The sequence below is a fragment of the Cyprinodon variegatus genome, unplaced genomic scaffold, assembly GCF_000732505.1.
Source record: "Cyprinodon variegatus isolate N-32 unplaced genomic scaffold, C_variegatus-1.0 Scaffold362, whole genome shotgun sequence".
NCBI lineage: Eukaryota > Metazoa > Chordata > Actinopteri > Cyprinodontiformes > Cyprinodontidae > Cyprinodon > Cyprinodon variegatus.
Window position 1 is genome coordinate 814,324 of NW_015150815.1, and position 20,978 is coordinate 835,301.

The window sequence follows — 20,978 nt, forward strand, 5'->3', positions numbered from 1 at the left end:
GGTCTGTCAGTAACACTAGCTGAGCTACTTTCGGCTCAGAAAAGTTTAGTGTAAACAAGTGTCATCAAGGACAGCGACGGTTTCTAAACGCATACAAAATTTACGGATGACAGTATTTGCATCATACCTTAGGTAACATCCAGTGGGTTACAATAAATGTCTGCTGATCTGTCAAATCCTCAGAATTTATGGCCTCACAGCCTTTTTTGACCCATTTAACAACTACTGTCAATGAATGAAGGTGAAAACAAATCAAGCGTCAGTTTTCCTCTCTTACTGCGGAGCTGTGTGTGTTTCTGCAGTTTTTTTGTTCGCTATTATTGAAAAAGAATGAAGTGTAGAAAGGTTAATTTCAATCATGAGAATAAAGGTTTCGTTATTCTTAAAATCAAACAGGTAGAAAAAAAAACAAAAAAAACCCTTCAACTGAGATAGAATAATCAATTGGCATTTATCAGAGCCCTTTGGCCAGAACGCCTCGGGAGTAGAAACAACAGCTGCAAAGGTCAGGACATTGTTATTTTTTATTTTAGAGACGTGTTAACAGCTGAGTACACAAAGACGGACCCCATCAAGCGTGCATGATTAGAACATCGTCACTCAGCTTTTTGAAGGAGTTTGCAGCAGGTTAGGAGTCTGTTAAAGGATTTAAAGTCAGTTTGTCTGAGCTCATTCACAATGAAGATGGACTGCAAAATAAACCCCGAAATATCCTAATGGAAACTTAAGCAGAGTTGGGCTAATGTTTATACAGAAAAAAAAAATCCTTTGTTTAATTTACATAAGAGGTGAACAAAAAGAAAATCTTTAAAATTAAAGTATGAAGGCCAAAGAAAACAAAACCCAGAACTTCTCCAATGATGTTTTTGGACAGGTCGTCTGACAGCAGAACATAAACCATATTTAGAATAAATCAAATATCCATTTGAAGAAAAAGAAACCTCTATTAACTCTGTGAAGCAAAGAGCAGGAAGTGTCATGGTTAAAGGAAGATTTCACGAAGCAGACTAGGCTCAACTCCTGCAGAACGGAAATAAAGAGCCGATGAAGTGCAGCTCTTACTGCTCGTCACTAAGGATCCGTCCCGGAAGCACGATCCGTCCTGCGCATGCGCGAACAGAATAACTTCCGGGTAGGTAATACTTTGTTTTCTTACTTTTTTACTCTTTTAAATTTTTCCGGTGGGTTTTGAATATTTTGTATTTGTGTAAATATTGCATATTCTAAAAATGAAAAAAGTATAACACTTAAATAGCCATTTGAGCTTTACTCTGACTGCTCTGAGCATTTCAAATGATAACGTGACGTAATACAACGGAGAGAGTGTAAAACGTATCCATTTCCTCAAGAAAAGTCTTCAATATTTTCTATACAATGTTTTAGCATTCTGTAATGTTTTATGTAAATAAATAATAAATATTATTCTGCCCATCTTATTCTGCTAGCATCCTTTTGTGGAGCTAGCATCCTTTTGTGTGTGTGTCTGCACCCCTGCACTTTTGACTGTCCAAATACAATGTTACGCTACATTACACAGCCATTCATCCAGCACTAGGACCAAGCGGAAAAGCTAAAGCTGCCCTGAGTTTAGACCGCCCACAAGCTCTTGATTGGCCCACCGTCTTTTCTTGTGTGAAAGGCTGTCGCCGCGGTCACTCCTGAGAAGCTCACTTTACAAAGCGGTGATGCTCCGCTGAATCGGGTCTTTGATTGGATGGTCACACACCCTGAAGTTAGTTATATTAAAAATACTTGCGTCGCCCCCACCTCTGAAATCAAAATTTCTTCCATGACTCACATACCCACTGAAAAGCACAGCCTTGGCAGAATTATGGTCCCCCAGCTGCTACAGAGCATTAATTCACTTCTCACAGACCTCTATATTCTCTTTCCATTACCGTAATTTTCGGACTATTAGCCGCACCTGAACATAAGCTGCAGAAGCTAAATTGCATGATTTGTACATATACAAGCCGCACCGGACTATAAGCCGCAGGTTTTTTATGTTTAACACAAACTGTCTTGCGCTCGCAATGTCCGTCTTTCTCGCCGTCGTTCTGTCTCATACCACTCGCGGTAGAAGTCTGCTTCCGGAGGACCTCAGCATTCTCGCGCACGCGGCCACCGTACTTGTGTGTTAAAGCAAATGTACCGTCAACGTGGTGGATGGTAAAATCCATAGATTAAGATATTACCCTAGTTAGCTGTAAAAGTCCATAGATAAGCCGCATTGTTATATAACCCGCAAGGTCAAAAAATGGGGAAAAAGTCACGGCTTATAGTCCGAAAATTACGGTATTTCTTTTTTTGAAACAGTCCAAACAAAAATTAAAATTCCTAACCTCTAAGAATCTAAACATTAACCTGGACTTAAAATCATGACGAATATGTCATGGGTGTTTATCCCTCTAGCTCAGAGTTTCTTATTTACCGATACTTTTGTGACTTAGACCGAGTTCAAATTATAAGTCGGTAAAAAGAAACGCAATGTTAAATAAATAAAAGCACCTTGACAGTATCCAGGTCTCCTGCTTTGGCAGCTTCCAGAAGTCTGTAGTCCACATCTGAGTTTCTCACTGGGACGTTCTCTGCAGAGGAGCAGAAGATCAATGGAGGCTGTGAAGCAGCATATGCTTTGGACAAACATTAGTAGGAGGACTGAACAAAAAAACCTCAAACTATGAAAAACATGTTTCAGGACGGGAAGAGGGAATATATCCTGATCTCTTTTCACACAGTTAAAGTGTGAATGGATTCAGACATGGGCAATGATTCATTACAGCGGATACATTTTGTACTTTCCTTTATGCTCATTAGACAATGATGTAAAAACAAGAATAATTATCAGGGGTTTAGACCAGATTAAGTCTAATTAAGTTTAATTATGACATTATAAACGAACATTTTAATCAGAAAAAGAACTTGTTATATGGTGTCTCTCCAATCCCTAGTCGGCTCGCTCAGAGCCTGATTACCTACCACTTTCACAGAGAAAATATCGATATCGACCTTTACAGAACAGTTCCGGTTAATCCTCCTATCAGCAGCTGATGCTTAGCAACCAAACCCCAGCACGTCCTACACGTGTACTCTTCCAGCTACCACGCCGCCCACCCACACAAAGCCCAGCATACCGTTGAGGATTTGCTGCACAGCTTCATTTCCCATCTGAGCGGCGGTGAAACCCTGCAGTGACACCAGCGTGGCGTCCGCCCCGTATCCTAACAACAGCCTGCAGGTCTGTAGGTGGCCGGCGAGCGCTGCACGGTGCAAAGCCGTCTGACCCAGCGTGTCGAGGGCGTTGACCTGCACACACAAACATCTCACTGTTAGGATTTTTCAAAGAGCCGCCTCGGTTTCTTTAATTAAATGTCACAGAAACTTTTCCTGTGCAAACGATGGAGATCATGTGGAGGAAATTCACCTTAAAATAAAAAAAATATATATAGAAATCTTGTCAATTAACAATAAATTTTAGGAAACTCGAGGAACTCCTTTTAAAATTATAAAAAGAGTTAACATGAAACATAAAAAAAAAGAAAAAAAAAAAGGTTTGGATATAGACATTTCATGGAGAGAAGATGGCAGCTTATCCATTTATCAGCTAAAGAATGACTCACTTACCTTTGCACCATGTTTCTGAAGCACCTCCATAATGTCATTATGCGCCCGCTCTGCTGCCACATGAAGAGGTGTCATGAAACTAGGGAGGATAGGAGACACAACAAGGTAAAGATCAACCTCCTCTGACTGAGCTGCAGTTACACATCTTCCTCTTTTCCAACACTGCATCCTCATAGATTTAAATTGAGATAAAATATCTCTGTTCCCCAGTGCAGCCTTATGGCAGGCTGCAATGTTTACGTCTTCATCACTTGTTTATTTTCATTTTGAAGTGTGTGCAATTACTACAAATGTTGGCAAAGGAAAAACAGGCCATGCTACAATGAAGACAAATATGAATAAAAACAAACATGTGCCAAATCTTATGGATTTTAGTCTAAAATTAGCATTACTTAGTCCTAGATTCTAATTACATTTAAAAATTCTCAAATTCCTAATTTGGTCCAATTAAGAAAAACATATATTTTATTGAATTCTGCCCTTTCAGTTGTTATACACTGATGACAGCAAAGTCATAGGAGGGGTGTGTGTGGTTTTAAAGTCCTTAAAAAAATAGTTGAAGAGCCAAAGAAGGGCTTTACTTGAAAAGACTAGTGTGGGTAAAAAAAAAAAAAAAAACATTGTTATTAGGGCTGGGTATTTTCGCCAAAGTCCTGAATCGATTCGATTTTTATTCATTCAGTTCTAAATTGATTAATTTCAATTCGATCTGTTTTTACAATAATGAAAGTGGTTCAACTGTGTTTCAAAACACTCATGTATTTTATTTTTTCCTGTCATATTAAACACAAAGTGCAAACTTGTAAATCGGACAGTTTAAACTTCAGATGTGAAAAAAAACTGTCTCAAAATTGCAAACTTGTTTGTGAAAAGTGAAAAGGCCTCACTTGAGCAAACAGACGTGACACAGTGGGGACACAACAGACATGCATGAGCTGAATTATCTCCACTGCACAAACCATATTTGCAACGTTGTCTGTAACAACTACAGGGTGTTTGATGGTCAGCCTCCATTTTTTAATGTCTTCAATCAACCTATTGGCTAAATTTGCAGCTGTCTGGCTTGAAGTAATTTGAGTGCATCTTTCCTGCTCATTTGAATGTGAACGTCACGCGTGTCACTATAAAACTAATCTATCTCATTTCCTAGACATCGATTTTGCAAAAATGTAAAGGAATCGATTCAAAATCGATTAAATCGATTATTTTACCCAGCCCTAATCGTTATCCTTAAAACATTAGAGTTAGAGCATTAGTTAGACAAAACCTGTGAGCAAGAGGATGAAAAATCCTTAGAAAAAAAAAAAAAAAAAAAAAAATAAAATACATATGGTTGAAAAGGGTTTTTAAAAGTCTTTGTACCGATCCTGGACCAACATCACACTGTATTCATTAATTCCTTAAAAAACACTGGAGACCAAACTGTTACTGTTTATCAGATCAAAAAAGAAATCTCTGATTGTCTCCTCTGAAATAAATCAGCTTTGGGGCAAATCTAAAATTAACTCTTTGTATTCATTAACAGCACAATAATGTGAACAGAAAACTCACTCCTTGTTCTTCTCATTGACGTTGGCACCTTTCCTCAACAGCAGCTCTGTGACCTGTTTCCGTTTGGGGTGAGGTGAGGCGACGGCGCAATGCTAACAAACAGAAACAAAAGCAGAGAGAAGAAATCAGCAGATAATTCAAGGTGTCAGCCTGTGAGCGGAGCAGGTTTCGATCTCACCAGCGCCGTTTCATGTGTGTGGGGGTGTTTGAAGTTGATGATCTCCAAAGCGAGGGTCTTCTTCGCTTTGGTCATGTCTGCTTCTCGAGCCGCTTGAAGCAGCGAGTGGCCCTTAAACTCATCTGAAGGCACATTGAGAGCAAATAAACATCAAACCTCTTTTCGAATTTTAAAACCGTTTAATCTGAGCACAGCTTATTTGGGGGGTTTTAATATAGAGCTAAAGCAGCATCTGTTCTTTAAAATCTATTATCTGCTGTAGCTCATCTGGAATAATCCTGGAATCTATTCTTACTTTTCCGTTTTACGACAACAGTATGTGTTGCTTTGTTAAACAGTTTAAACAGCAAACAATGTTTTTAAGTGCAAAAGAGGAACTAAGTCAAATAAAAAAAAAATAATTTCAGGTAATAACAGATATTTTCAAGGTTTAGGCATAATTTAAAGAGACAGTTGTTTTAAAACAACAGCTGTTTCACCAGCTACGCATTCAGCTAGGCTCACATGTGAGTCTCTCCTTCAGCTCAGGAGTTGGAGCCATGTCCACAGAGCTTTTACTATGGCAGTTCAGCAGGGTGGGATCAGCTCCGTGGCTCAGAAGAAGAGAGCAGACCTCGACTCGGTTTTTGGAAGCCGCTTCATGTAGAGGTGTAAACTGCCACAGATCCATGGCGTTTACACAAGCTCCATGCTACAAATGAAACACAAAAAAATGGAGGAGTGGATCCTTAATGCCTTTGAACAAATGTATTAATTACATTTTCATTTCGCAAAAAAAGAATCTATTGATGTGATTGTTTGTTTGAGAACTCTTACCTTTAGCAGCAGTTCAGTGACTTCATAGTGTCCATAAGAGCAGGCATTATGTAGAGGCACAAGACCACTGGAAAAGATAAACATGAGGAACTGTTTAGTAAAAATGTATCTTAAATGATGTTTCTCTTGAATTTATAAAGCATTTCCAAAGGTCGTAACAATGCTGCTCTGAATACTGGAACAAAATATATTGAGGTTTTCCATCCAATTGTTAGAAAAGTAAAACAACACTGAGCCCAGTGGACTACATATCTGGGGTTTTGTTAAACAACAAAATTATTTTTCTAATTTGCAAAAACCTACGGTTGCATAGGTGCAAACTCGCAGCAAATGACAAAAAAACGAGATGTAAAAACATTTATGATGCAAACTCCAAAACATCAAGTATCATTTTCTTTCTGAAGATGCAGCATTTTGCATTTGCTCGCAGTTTTTTGTTTGCGGTTGTAGCATTTTTTGTTAATTGTAGTTTTTTTCTTCCTATTGTTAGTGATTACAGCAATTCATGTTTGCAGTGTTTTTCTTTTTCCTTTGTTTTTGTGTTTGCATATTTTGGATATTGCATCATATGTGTGTTTTCAGCCATTTGCTGCCATTTGCACCTGTTTGCAGTTTGTTTCGCCTTTTTTTGCTGCATTTTTCTGTTGCATTTGTTTTGTGCTTGGGTGTTCTGGAATTTGCATCACATGATTGTGACAATAAAAGTTGTCTAAGTTTTTGAAACTATACATCATTTACTATTTGTTTGCACCTTTTGACCTGCATAAAAAAATCACATAACATCTGCATTTCTTTAGTACTGAAATTACCTCATAAATGTTAACAGTTATTCTCAAATTTCTGTTGTTATTTAACGTCCGCTAATGTCAAAGACAAAAGAGACAGCAAGCAAATGAGAGGCTAAATAAGGAGCAGATTTCTGAACAGTCGTCATCTCTCACATTTGATTGCAGGGTGGGAAACTGCTAGCTAAATGGTCTGTTAGTGCTCTCCTAATTGATTCATCTATATATTGTTTTATCATCTCAGCCTTAAGGTGATGTTGTGCATCAAGCTCTTCTGGGAAACCCGACTCCTCCCTCCAGGCTGCACTTAGGATCTTGCAAAGATCTTCTAATGGAATGAGGTGTTTAAACAGTCAAGGTCTTTGACAATAAGCCAGCTAATCCATGTCATGATGTACGACACCACATTGTTTAATTGGGGCCGTCATGATGAGACAGAAAGGAACGGTTCCCTAAATGTTCGCAAAAAGTTAAAAGTATGAACTTATGGATTCCCAAAGTCAAACCCACACCATAACCATCTCCTCTGCACCAAGCTTTACACCTGATATAGAAGAGTCAGGCAGGTGTGGCCAAATATAGCGTTGTTTAGTGGATCATCAGAGTGCGATGATTCGTCACTCCTAAGCATATCCCTCCACTGCTCATGTTCACTGGTGGAGAGCTTTATTTTACCGTTTTTGTAGCTTCACGTTGCATTTGCTGATAAGACTTAGATGCAGCTGTTATGCCATTATGAGTCATCCAATAAAACTCTCTACACACAGCTCTTTAAGGTAATCTGGAGGCCACATGAAGTTTGCAGGGCTGGAGCTGCTGACTGCATAAAGTTTACAACCTGTATGGGGGGATCATGACTAAATAATAGCCTTGAACTGTTTGGTTATAAGAGAAAGGTTTTAAGGTTTCCTGATGTGTAATAAAATTAATTTAATCTGTTTTCTTAAATATTTTTACAAATAAAAAAAAATTAAAAATCTTATTTCTTTTCTTATAAAATGAAATAAGTCTTAAAACCAAAAGAATAATGTGCTTCTTTCAACAACTGTGGACAACATCAATGAGAGGCGCTTTCTGTCTTTGCCTACAACTTGATTTAAATAGCTTTTGTCATGCTTACCCCTTGTCCTTGGCGTGGACGTCAGCTCCATGCTGCAGTAACAACTGAACTATCCTCACCCTGTTGTATCCTGCTGCCAGGTGGAGAGGAGTGGACTTGAAAGAGACAGAGGGGAAGAAAAAATACCATCAGGCAGGGAAAGAATGGAAGAAAAATGGCTAAAAAAAGTGCAGTAAATGTCAGCCAATAGGTTTGTTCTACAGCGGCTGCTGATAAAATGCTAATTCAGCGACAGTGTGTCTCTGCAAGAACAAATAGGTCTTTATCCCAACTGAATCTACAGCCAGTAGGTCTAAGAATCATTTCCTCGATAAGCAGATGAAAAGCAGAACCTCTCCATCCATTAAGATAGGACAGATGAAATACATCCAGCACCATATGCTGCATTTCCTCAGTTTGTTCTCTGCAAAGCCCATTCTTCCCCAAACCTGGAGCAACACCCAGACTAAAGGAGAAATCCTACGGCATTGGGAATGTTCCAGTTTTGTAGAGAAACTGCCTGCAGGCCATGACATTTCTCAGCACTGCATTCACCACAGAGAAAACCATTATTTTTTTAACCTGAATCCAGCAGCAAGAAGTAGGAAACATAAGATTAATAAGTATTTAAGTATTTAAAACGAGAATGAATCAATTCATAGGAGAAAATGAAACTAAAACTCTGTTATGTACTGTATGGAGCAGAAAATCTGGCAACTCCTTTATGCCTGCTGACTTGGAGAAAAAGTCCATTAAAATTATCTTAAAAGTTGAAACAAGGCCATCGTTTCCCCTTAAAAGCCACAAAAACGTGCCCAGAATCACAAACATTTTTCTCTGTGCTTTCAAAGCGGAAACATAACAATTTTAGGCCAGAAAATTAAAAGGGCATGGTGTCTAAAAATTGTTTTTTTTTTAAGACCCATACTGGTTATTTTAAAATCGGTCCAACTGATCCTTGATCTGGTTTTTTGGGACTGATTCTTTAAGCCAATATTACTTTATCTTCCTCCATTTTTAAGATAAAAGTGATAACAAATGTCAATGTATGTCTGACACACAAAAAGTATTTAAAAACTCAAACAAATCAAATTAGGAAACAGTGCTCTGTTTACAAAAGCTCAGGTGTCACAATGTTTAGCAATACTAAGTTCCTATAAAGTAGATCTAACTCCAGTAGTTTTATATTGTATACTTAAAGTTAATTTAAGCCTCTATTAACTTTTCATTCCTGCATATTTGGGGTATAATTGAGATGTGACATGCAGGTCCTTTTCTGTCAGTCCCTTTGAAGTTGTTGAGTTTTTTTTTTTTTTTTTGTCATCAAAAATTTGGGAATGGCTGCAAGAAAATACTTTCTCAAACTATTTTTTTCTAAACTTGCTCATATATCTACAGTTAATGCAATAAACCCAGGTTTATCATGATTCCTTCTTCCATCCTAGCTCTATATGAACATGCAAACATGTATTTAGTTTATGGGCTTCCCTGACGATAATTAAATAAACTGAGCATGTCGTATGTATTCCTTGGCAGAGATAATACGGCTCATGAAATCTAAATAACCACGGCTGTTGATTCGCTCACACTGAGTGTGGCAAAACAAACTCAGTATGAGGCTATAATAAGAAGACATTCATTCAAACCAAGATATCACAAAGCTTACACAATATCTTAGCCTGTTGGGTATTTATTTTTTTTTAGATTTAGACAAGGAAAAGCCATCTATTTCTGATAGTAGTCGGTTTGTCCCAACAGGGACACTTCTCTGCTTTTAGCAGCCATGCTTTTCTTCCACAGCTTCCTTTATAAAGGGATGAGTTGGTGATGAAAACACAGTTGTAAAAAATCATAACGTCAGTCATCATACCCTATGAGACTACAGACTGACTCATCTGACTTTAGAGTAAATATTTAGCTTGGCGTAGGACTATTACCATACAAGGGTAAATAACTAAGGAGGAGTCATGATTAGGGCAAGCAATTATTTCAGATTAATCCTGATTAATCGATTATTGAAATAATCTTCAACTTAGCAATTAATTAATCACTAAGTGGAGTATAAACTGTAAAATATGCCTTTAGCTGACAGAGCAACCCAATTAGATATATCAAAATTGTTTAAAAAAATATATAAACATTTTTAATTTAAGATTTAAAAAAAAAAGTTTTAATCTGTCAATATGCTCTATCCAGAACTCCACAAGTGAAAAAGTCTAGTTCCACCTGGTTTAATTTAGCAAAAAATCTTCTTTAAGGAACATTTTGATCAGATTAGAAATCAATTAACCCTAAAAAGAATCGACAGATTAATCGATTTGCAAAAGAGTTTTTAGTTGCAGCCCTAGTCATAATTTCACATTTTTTAAACCTGAAATTTCCGGATTTGTTTGTTCTTTAACAGACAACTTTTAAGGTCTGAATAGCTGCTTTTCATGCCAGCATGGAGGGGGAATGGCTGCACCGCAGTTTAGATAATGGACAAAGACACGGTTGGATTAGGAACGGACTAAAGTCTGGATGGATAATCCTTTATTCTAACAACATTTTTAGGTTTATACGCTCTTCTTTAAACAATTTGTAAATTTGATCTGAGAAAGGTCCTTTACAGTGGTGGGCACTTATTGTATTCTTAACAATTATGCAGATAATTTTCTAGTAGTCATCACAATTTTGATTTGATGTCTAAACAATAATTTAAAATTAGTGATGATAAAAAAAATGGGTGAATTGTGAATTTTATCTTTTATATTTTTCTTCTTTCAGTGTTTCCATTAGGGCATGGAGAATATGATTAAATGCGGTTACTTCTGGATGTTCAGTGGTATAAATCACACTTCTTAATGTAACGCATGTCTCAAAGATTCCCATTTTAAACATATATATATATATTTTTTTTTTAGGAATAGTGTTAGTGCTTGTTGAGCTGTGGTTACTGTGGCATGATTCAGAGCTATACAGTTACCAACACTGACTCAAATGAATCAATAAAGAGTGTATTTATAGTCAATTCTATCATAATCACAATAGTATCAAAAATATTGCTAGCCCTAGTCCTAGTCCCAAATTAAATCTGAGGCGTAAAACAGGGGCCAAAAAAAGATAAACTCATCGACAATCTTTTGTTGGGTTCGCCAACAAAGGTTCTTCAAACCCTGAGACATATTTTAATAAGAGTAGGAAAAAAGATGCATCTGAATAAGTTAGAACATTACCGGCTAGTTTATTTCACAAATTTAATGCAAAAAAGAAACAAAATAATTTGTGTAAATTAGAGGATGATGGTTTAAAGCAAAGGAATGCTCACCATTTAGATTCCAAACCATAAGGCTTCCTAAGAAGATGCTCATGCACTGTACAGTGTATTAACCGATTACTTTGGCTGGGCTCCTTTTGCATGAATTACTGCCGGAATGACGTGTAGGATGGAGGCAATCAGTTTGTGGCTCTACTAAGGTGTCAAAGAGCTTTAGCAACAGACTTCAGCTCATCTGACATGTTGCTTTTGGTATCGCTAATCTTTCATCTTTCATGCAAAGATGTCTGTGGGGTTTAGCTAAGAGGAGCCTGTTATTCATTAATCACATGGATGGTCATTAAACCTGGTGCTGGTATTTTTGGGGAGTGAAGCGAATCCAAGTTCTGCATTTTGCATATCTGGCAAAAGGACAGCATGAAGTGCCATCATTTTTTTTTGTTTTTTTAACACCTGCCTTTACTTTGTAAATGATAAAACAGAGCTGACAAAACCAGCAGATGACATGGTTCTGAGTTCCGGGCTCTAGGCATTAAGCAAATCTAACAAAAACACAATTATACAATTCAATAAAATGACTAATAAATCTATAGTAGATATGTCATCCACATTTTTGGCTGGCATTGCTCTAAGAATGTTACATAACGCTCAAATTTACTGAGATCTCTGTATGTTTCCAACTCAGGACAAGTCCTGATGCCCACCAAGCTTCAGAGCAAAACACTGAAAAATAAATTATCTTCAACCATCTCTCTGCTGCCAGCTCAGGGGATCATCTGAAAAACAGCCGCAGCAGCAGCGGCCAGCAGGAGTGAGGCGGTGCTGCAGGGACAGATGGCGTAGGCATACTTACAGGATGTGACAGCAGCGTTTGGAAGAAGCAGGACACAGTAAGCACTTTCTTAACATCCTCATATCAAATAGTCTAGAAGTGCATCTATACTTTAGTACCTTTTATTTCAAGTTTGAATATACATGAACAGCAATCAAAAACTTAAAAAAAAGAAAAACAGCACCTTGATGCATCTTAAAACATGAGATACTATTATGCCAAGAGTTACATCACCATGCAAGGGTTGCCAGGGTCAGACTGAGTAATTTAAGCCCCGCCTCTTCAATCTGGCAAGGCTGTTTGAGCTGGTGCATAAGTGTATGTAACCAAGCCTGCTGCCTCTCATAAACCACAACTGGTTTAACTGATTTTTTTTATTAAATCAAGCAGGGCAAGATGCTTGTCATATAAAACTACAGGCAGGCATAAGAGATGCCAGAGGAGAAAAAGATCAAATGTTTTTTTCTTCTTAAATGAATGCTGTAACAGGCATTGGGCAGAAGCCCTGCTGTGAGCAAAAACAGGCAGCTTTTACTGCCTCTGTCTTTACACACAGAGACACATTCTGCCTGCGCCAGTTTCGCCAGAAGATCAGATTAGGCCGTTTACACAATTGCACGAAATGAATATTTCTCTCAATGTTCCATCTTACATAAGAGACTGGTGCACTGAAAATCCTTGGAGATGTGACAGGAGAGTATTCAGTTTGACACACTTTGAATTTATTGGATGCTTTGGCTCGGTTTTCTCTTCATTATTCAAAGGAGAACACAAACAAACGTGTTTCAAAAGAAAAAAACGTCACTGTCAACATCAGAAACAACCTAATCTGTGATATTAAATGCATAGAAGTTAGAAAACATTACTTTAAAAATATATATATATATATTTATACTTTATAGAAGATAATTTTACAGAAGTCAGATTGAGATGATTGATTGAGCGTTTGAAGAAAGGAAGGAAGGGAAAAATGTGCGGATGGATGTCCTGACGAAGGGCTGACAGGAGGAGGAGGAATGGATGGAATCATCAACTGTTTAAAAGATAAATAGACACAAAGACGGATGAAGGAACTGATTAAATTGATTGACAGCAAAAACAAGGACAGATTGACAGATGGAACAATTGTGGATCAATAAGCGAGCCAATTAATGGGTAGATAACCCTGGGTGGAAAGAAGGATGGATAACCAGACAGCAGGACAACTAGAAAAACAACTGGATGGAAGGATGGACAGAACTGCACATGGACGGATATAGTGTTTAAAAGATGGCTGGATGGAATGATTGAAAGGGAATAAGGTCTTGAAATTTCCAAACTACCAATCCCAGGCTAGCAAGATTACGTCTCTGCATAGCCAATGGCCCACTGAACAACAATAAAAAAGTAACCCTCCTCTCCTTGTTTTAATCATCTAAAAGCTTTTCTGGATGGCAGGAGAGGAGGAGGAGGAGAAGAGGACGTAAAGAAAGAGATAAGGGATGCAGAAGAAGTGGACAGCTTTCAATTATGTTTAGGAAAAGTAACCTCCCAGCCTTTCTTCATGTCTTTAATCAGACCTGGCCTAGAAACTGCAAACCTAAAGATGTGGTCATCTTATCTCCCATACAGATAGATAATCAAAATACTGATAGGATATTTTACCTACAGCTGTGTACTATCCTTCTGTTTACCAGGTTTCCTCAACCCTCCTTACATCCGACTTTTTCCCTCCCTCTCCCACTTTTTACGAGCATGTCAAGCTGTTTCCATGACAACGGTGACGGCTAGCTGTCAGTAGTTGCCATAGCAATAGGAAATGATGTATTGTGGAACGGTGGGTGGATTTGGCCCATTCTATTTAGTGCTGTTAGTGCACCCCCCCCATTTTTCAGATCCCACAAATGATTCAGCCTCCCTGTTCCCTCGAACGACCTCAGTCCAACACATAAACTACTACTTACTACTAAAGGACACACACACACACACACACACACACACACAGACTGAAACAGTTCTAAGACCTGGGTCAGGGCTGGAGAATGTTTCTTCACTGGTTCCTTCAAAGATGCAGCTAATAGGTCTTTGGACGCATTATAAAGCACTAAAAGCATCTCTGTGTAAATGTTTGATGTTTAGAATAGAACATAATGACTTAAAAGCAGATGCCATGCCTCTGACTTTTAAGCTTTTTAGTGCAAAACTAACAAAAACAGAATCATACATTTGAATAATAGGATTCTGTATAGGGTGACATCAACATTTTCACTTTGAGAAAAAAAACAAACGGTACAGGATGTTCAAATTCTTTGAGAAGTGGAAGACATTTTTCTACAGAGGGTCTTAAAAATTTCACAAACCCTGTAAAAATTCCAGAATTTTGAGACTCAAAAATCTTTGTAATAAGATTAGAAGCATAAGCAATTTCCAAAATTTCCACCCTTATAAAAAAAGATAAATATTGTGCATCATTCAACTATAATAAAAAGGCTACAATAACCTGGTAGCATAAGTACACACTTTTTTAAACAAACACTTTTTCACATTTAGCGGAAAACGAGATTCAACCATGTATGAGACAAAGAAATTCACAGAGACAAAGAAATGTATTTATGTTCATTCACCTTTTCAACAAAACAACAAAATTATTTCTGTCTAGACTGTTTCATACTTTACAAGTCCTAATAAATCACTGTTACAGCAGCATTTATATCTAATCATTATCAGACGCTAAACTAGAAAGCAGTTCTAGCAATACGATGTACTCAGAACTAGCTGTAAGAAATCTCATACAAGGACTGGGAGACATCTCCAAGATCTCATATTTTACCAAGATTCGCTGTAACGCTCAAACGTACTATTATTTTGCAAATCGATTAATCTGTTGATTTTTTTTTTTTATTAATCGATTAATAATCAGATAGCCAAAGATTCCTTAAAAAACACTTTTTATGAAATTAAACCAGGTTAAACTAAACCTTTTCCACTTCAGGAGTTCCAGATACAGCCAACTCAGAGAGATTTTTTTATCTTAAATGCAAAACGTTTATATATTTCTTCACAATATTGCTTAATTGCTGCTCTAAGTGGGTTGCTCTGTCAGCCACAGGCATGTTTTAGAGTGTCTATACTCTTGTTAACAATTATTTGATTAATTAGTTAAGGATTATTTCATTAATAGATTAATCATGATTATTTGATTAACTGATTATAAAATCTGTGTTGAATGTTTCTAGAAGCTTGTTACGATGGTAGACCAGTGATCTGTGTCCATAAACATTGCTGTAAGAGGGATTTAGATTGTTGTTGGTAGGATTTATAAACTCTACCTGATGCTACTCTGTTAAGAAGCAGTGCTAAGCAGGCAGTACTGGATGCAGCTTGAATGGAAACCACCCCTGAGGTGAAGGGAAAAGCAGCATCATTTTAGGCATGAAATTAGAACTTTAAGCACAGCGCAGTATGCCTTTAAAGTTGAAATTTCTGCTACATAAGTAGTCAGGTCAGGGCTGCGAGTGAGTAGGTGGATGCTCTAACAAGATGAGTAGTGTCAGATGACTGGATCAATAAACATATTAGCAAAACTGTCTGTGCTTCCTCTGACTGACACACACACACACACATTATAAAGCTGCTGACAGCTCTGCCCTGCCAGCATCTTGGAAGATAAATAACCCACAGCTAGAGCTTTCATCTTATGCTCCCCTTGTGCACTCACGCAGTAGGACATAAAAGCCCATGAGCTGATGTCTAAGCCTACACCTGTCTATCTTATCTGCTCTGCCTACCACCTAAAAAAGGCTGCCTTTCTCAAGGAGCTGAGGACTTCAGGAATGTTCCAAGTCCAGAGCTCTGAGAAATTCACTCCTAGAAGAAATAAGTATACTACCTTCCCTATCTCTGGATCAAAAAAATGTTTATCTTAAAGGCATTACCTCTCAGGAGCCGATTTATCCAACATCGCTGTTAAAACTGTTATTCAGTAGGTCAATAATTACCTAAAAGCATTTAGAATCAGATTTCAACGCAGCTGATTAAACTTCCTTGGAGACGACCAGAGTAACCTCAATCCTTCTAATTTAAATTGATTCACTAATTATGTGTTTCCTTTAGGGTGGAAACAATTAATCTGATTAATTGTGATGAATTGATTATTGACATAATTGTCAACTAATTTAGTAATTGATTAATCGTTAACTGGAGTATAGAGACTCTAAACCATGCCTTTAGCTGACAGAGCGACCCACTTAGAGCAGTAATTACAAGAAAATTGTAAAAAAAAAAATTGTATATAAATTTTGCATTTAAGATTAAAAAAGGCATGTTCTCCATCGATGGGCTCTACTCAGAGCTCCTCAAGTTTGGTTTACTTGGTTTTGCTTAGTAAAAAGTCTTCTTTAAGGAACATTTAGCTTTCTGATTATCAATTTTATCAATCAAAAAAATAAGCAGTATCGATTAATTGATACTGCTCTAAACGATACTCATTACTACTTTTACTTTATTAGTAAAGATACACCGATCCAGTTTTTTCCGATTCAATCTGAACTGGAACCAATGGGATCAAAAAATCGTATTTCATGTCTTGAGAATCTGAATCTATTTGATTCTTAATCAAATCAATACTCAGCTCGGCTTTTGGGCGATTTGATATTTCAACGAGAAATGGGAAAGACTAAACTTATTACTCTTCAAGTCGATGGATCAAAAGTTCATAAGATCACAACAAACTCTAATATTTTTCCATCCAAAGCGTGCGTTAGAATGGAAAGGAGGAACCATTATTTTTGAGCAAGCATTGATGATGATGGGTGAGCAGTAGGATTCACTCAAAGTATTTTGATATCCCCCCTCCACTCAGCTGAGATAATAACAACCATCTGGGATAGATCAATCATCTGAGTGCATGTGGTAATGCACCAATACCCACTGCCAAAAGGGGAAGACTGTACTATAAAGATGGCTGTGTGTGTGTAAGGAGGAAAATAGTGATCCTAGATAGAGATACATTACATAACTAATAGCATGCAGTTACCCAATGGAACCTAAGATGATAGATACACATTTTATGACAGTCTGTATTGTCATTACCAAACCGTAACAAAATTATGCAGTGACTCTTGTGCAGACTCGTGTAAGGCACAAACAGCAAGCTGACAACACCGTGGAGGGGCTTGGAAGCCAAACTGGCGTAATTAATTTCTGCTTTCGGTTGAGAGTCTGGTTTAGGTAAAAGAAATGAACAAGGTATGAATGGAAGTGAATAGGATGTCCCTGTAAGGGCAGCAGTGTGCACCTATCTGGGCATCAGAGTTAAGACCCTTTTTTTCCTGATTTTACCATCATATTGAGGATTGGTTGCTGTAGAGTGGGGACATTTTGCTGTTTCTCACATGCTATTTTGCCAATGTTTAGGTTCATTGTTAGGTGGTGAATTGGGTTTAGTTTAGGGTTTGGCTGAGGTATGCTCTGGTGTTGGTTCGTTAGATTTATTGTCAGGATTAGGGTATAGAAAGGGTTGAAAATGAAAATAATCAAAGTCGGTGGGAGTCAACAAATGGTCCTCACTACCTATAGTCAGATGAGAATTTGCATGTGTGTCTGTGTGAAGTCAAGGTCATTTTTACTCTAAAGGAAACAAAGCCTATAGCGGGTAAAATAAGTACTGAACACACCACAATTTTTCAAGGTAAATATATTTCTAGAGCTGCTATTGACATGATATTTTCACCAGATGTCAGTAACAATCCACCCAATCCACACATATAAAGAAATTATACATAGATGTACAGAAATTAAGGCATGTGTAATAATCTGGAAAGGCAAAGGGGCAAAGTATTGAACACATGAAGAAAGGGAGGTGCATGGAAAGCCAAGACTCCAGCCGAAATCTCTCGGTAATTAGAAAGCAATCCTGCCCCTTGTCAGTGCAAATTAATATCAGCTAGTTCAGTCCCAAATGATGGCCTAGGTGTCTCTGGCATGACACGAAAAACCTCATGATGGGTAAAAGTAAAGAGCTTTCTGAAGACATTGGAGCCTTATTGCAAATCTAAACGATGGAATTGCTTACAGAAGGATCTTTAAACTTCTGAATGTCCCAGTGAGCACTTTTGGCATCATACTCCAGAAAATGGCAGCATAATCCATAAAATCTGCTGCGATCTACCAGAATGATAAAGATGAAATGTGGGTGAACATTTCAGCAAGACAAGGACACAACACACAGCCAAGGAAACTCTCAATTGGTTTCAGAGAAAGAAAATAAAGCTGCTAGAATGGCCCAGCCAATCACTTGACTTGAATCCAATAGAAAAAAAAAAATGGAATGAACTAAAGATCAGTTTTCATAGAAGAGGCCTACAAAACTTTCAATACTTAAAGACTGTTTGTGTGGAAGAGTGGGCCAAAATCACATCAGAGCAATGCATGTGAATAATTTTTCCATAGAGGAGGCATGTAGAAGCTGTCATTGCCAACAAAGGCTTTTGTGCAAAGTATTAAATAAATTTTAGTAAGTGTGTTGTTCAATGCTTTTCCCTGTGCCATTTCACTATATTGCAAAACAATTTATTTCATGACATCTATGGTTTGATTTCTTTGTATGTGTGGATTCAATGGCATAATGACACAATAATAGGCCCGTAAGCAACATTATCTGGGTGGGCCTCATATTACTGTAAGTACATCACCCCACCGCCATAGACAGCCGAAACGAAACGTGCCCCATACATACAGACTTAATCATTTAATCATTCTTCACCTAGACATGGATATACTTTAGTATATTCTGCTGTAAAATGATTCCTATCGGGCTACCTTGAGTTTCACAGCCCCCTCCTCAGCCATGCTCTCCCCATTTAATCTCCTGGTCGCAGTCTTTACTCACTATAGCAGCAACGTCCACCTATTTTGGGAATTTTTTTCCGTTCTACCAGCAGCTTTTCTTACCTTTTTCTTTTCTGGAATCCGCTTAAGCACCTTATTTTGGTATCGATCATCGCTAACACATTGTACATAACGTTATGGTTTTAATCTACGCTCTGGATTACATAGTTATTACTTTTATTTAAAGGAGTACAGAATTGTTATTCAAGAAAAGTTTCTTGATTACTAAAAGTTTTAATTCTCAGCAGATGTCTGGTGTTTTAACTGGTATGTTTTAGGTCCCTGTTTTATGACAGGATCCAGGTCTGGTTTGGCTTTAACAAAAGGTAGTACCATTCCCATAAAGCTTATAAACCCATAAATCTTCAGACATCCTGACTTCATACTTTATCCTTAAATAGTGAGCGGTTCAGGTCCAACACTCCTTTCCTAAATGCTGTATTTGCCTTATGTCAAAGTGTGATTAAACAATACTGCTACAATCCATTTCTATCCTTCTTAACTTGGCTTTCACTCATACAACTCATGCCTGATCATCCCCCATAGGTTATATTGAATGCAACTGCTGGATAGAGGAGGGATGTAATCATGTTAATGAGCATGAATAAAAATTGCTACCAGAAACCAATTAGCTCTGCCTTGTTGTTACAAGAAATGGAGTTCCAAAGTATTAAAACCCGTAACAAATTATTTACCAGCAATCTGACAGGAGAAGAATTAGCTGAGTTGCAGTATTACCCCCCCAACTCTGCGCATTGTTTTTTGCCATCCTGCCTATTTGCACTTAATTCAAATAAATGAATCTGCTTGCTATCAAGTTCTCCAGATGCCAGCTAATAACCCATTCTAGATCTGATTAAGGAGGTAAATAAAAGGCATGACACCTATGCAATTATTCATACGAGCATTAAGTGTTTACAGAGTTTCTCAACTCACTAAAGGCACCAATACATTCTTTAAGCAGCGGAACTGGGTCTGGGAGGTAGCTCTTTAAATCAACAGACAAGCTTTATTATAATCAATAATTGATTTCTCCAATGCTATTTTCTCTGTGATTACAACTGGAGCACTTATGAGAATTTTAATGTGTGTGAATGGATCGTCGCAGAGTGGCAGCTTTATAATGACTTGTCATAGCGCCAAATCAAATCATGTAAGCGTGGTCGCATCGAGCAGCTATCGACTCAAAGACTTGTGTTTTGTTTTTTTAAATTCTCCTGGTGATGCTTTGTACCTGCAGCTACAAGTCTGTGTTGGGACACAGTTTTCTCATTAAGCAAAATTGTATTGTAAAAACTCTACAAATCTGTCCCTGCTTAAGTAAAATTAAGGTGCTAAGGAATGATCCAGTATCAGTATTAGTCCAGCTCCTCAAGTCATTCTTGGATTAAATATCAGGCTGAGATCACTGATCCGCCCAACGCTCCAGACTCCATCTCCCTGTGCTGCTGCTTTGGCTGACTTTACTCTTAATGCTTGTGGAGCTTTAAAAGACATCAAAGAGGCCAAGTGGATTAATGGGAAGTCTGTTTATTTTATCAGTTTGAGCTTGTAATCTCTTACGTGCTATGAGACATAAAGGAAACATCTAGAATCTGAACATTTTGGCAGACTTTGGCACAAGATATTAACACTCGATATACAAAATACACATAGGGTCTAAATAAGGGTCTCTACATGCATTTTCCTTTGGTTTAAACTACAATGTTTACTTTGCTGATGACTAAGAACTATTCTGACTAATTCTGTCCATCATTACATACCATATCTCAGTAGTTTGAATCCAGATTTAGCCATTTTACAATTGATAACAGTGAATAAAAACACTACTTCCGATCTGGGCAAACAATTCTGATAATCAATTATTTTGATTCATTTTTTTTTTTTTTTTTACGTAAGATAAACATGATCTGATCGGTATCAATAAACCAGCCATGAAAAAAGCTATTTGCACACTATATCACACAGAA

General features: G+C 37.5%; 1 protein-coding gene across 1 annotated transcript in view; it reads right to left on the reverse strand.

The window, feature by feature from the left end:
- LOC107092011 (tankyrase-1) overlaps positions 1–8,175 on the reverse strand; it is a gene marked incomplete at its 5' end in the record, with an annotated part of 29,285 nt that extends 21,110 nt beyond the window's left edge. The window contains 8 exons of the mRNA XM_015386276.1: positions 2,509–2,588; positions 3,135–3,306; positions 3,625–3,703; positions 5,176–5,267; positions 5,354–5,475; positions 5,858–6,044; positions 6,170–6,236; positions 8,075–8,175. Of these exons, the coding sequence (XP_015241762.1) occupies positions 2,509–2,588; positions 3,135–3,306; positions 3,625–3,703; positions 5,176–5,267; positions 5,354–5,475; positions 5,858–6,044; positions 6,170–6,236; positions 8,075–8,175 (900 nt within the window). The remainder of the gene's footprint in view (positions 1–2,508; positions 2,589–3,134; positions 3,307–3,624; positions 3,704–5,175; positions 5,268–5,353; positions 5,476–5,857; positions 6,045–6,169; positions 6,237–8,074) is intronic.
- Positions 8,176–20,978: the final 12,803 nt, after the last annotated feature.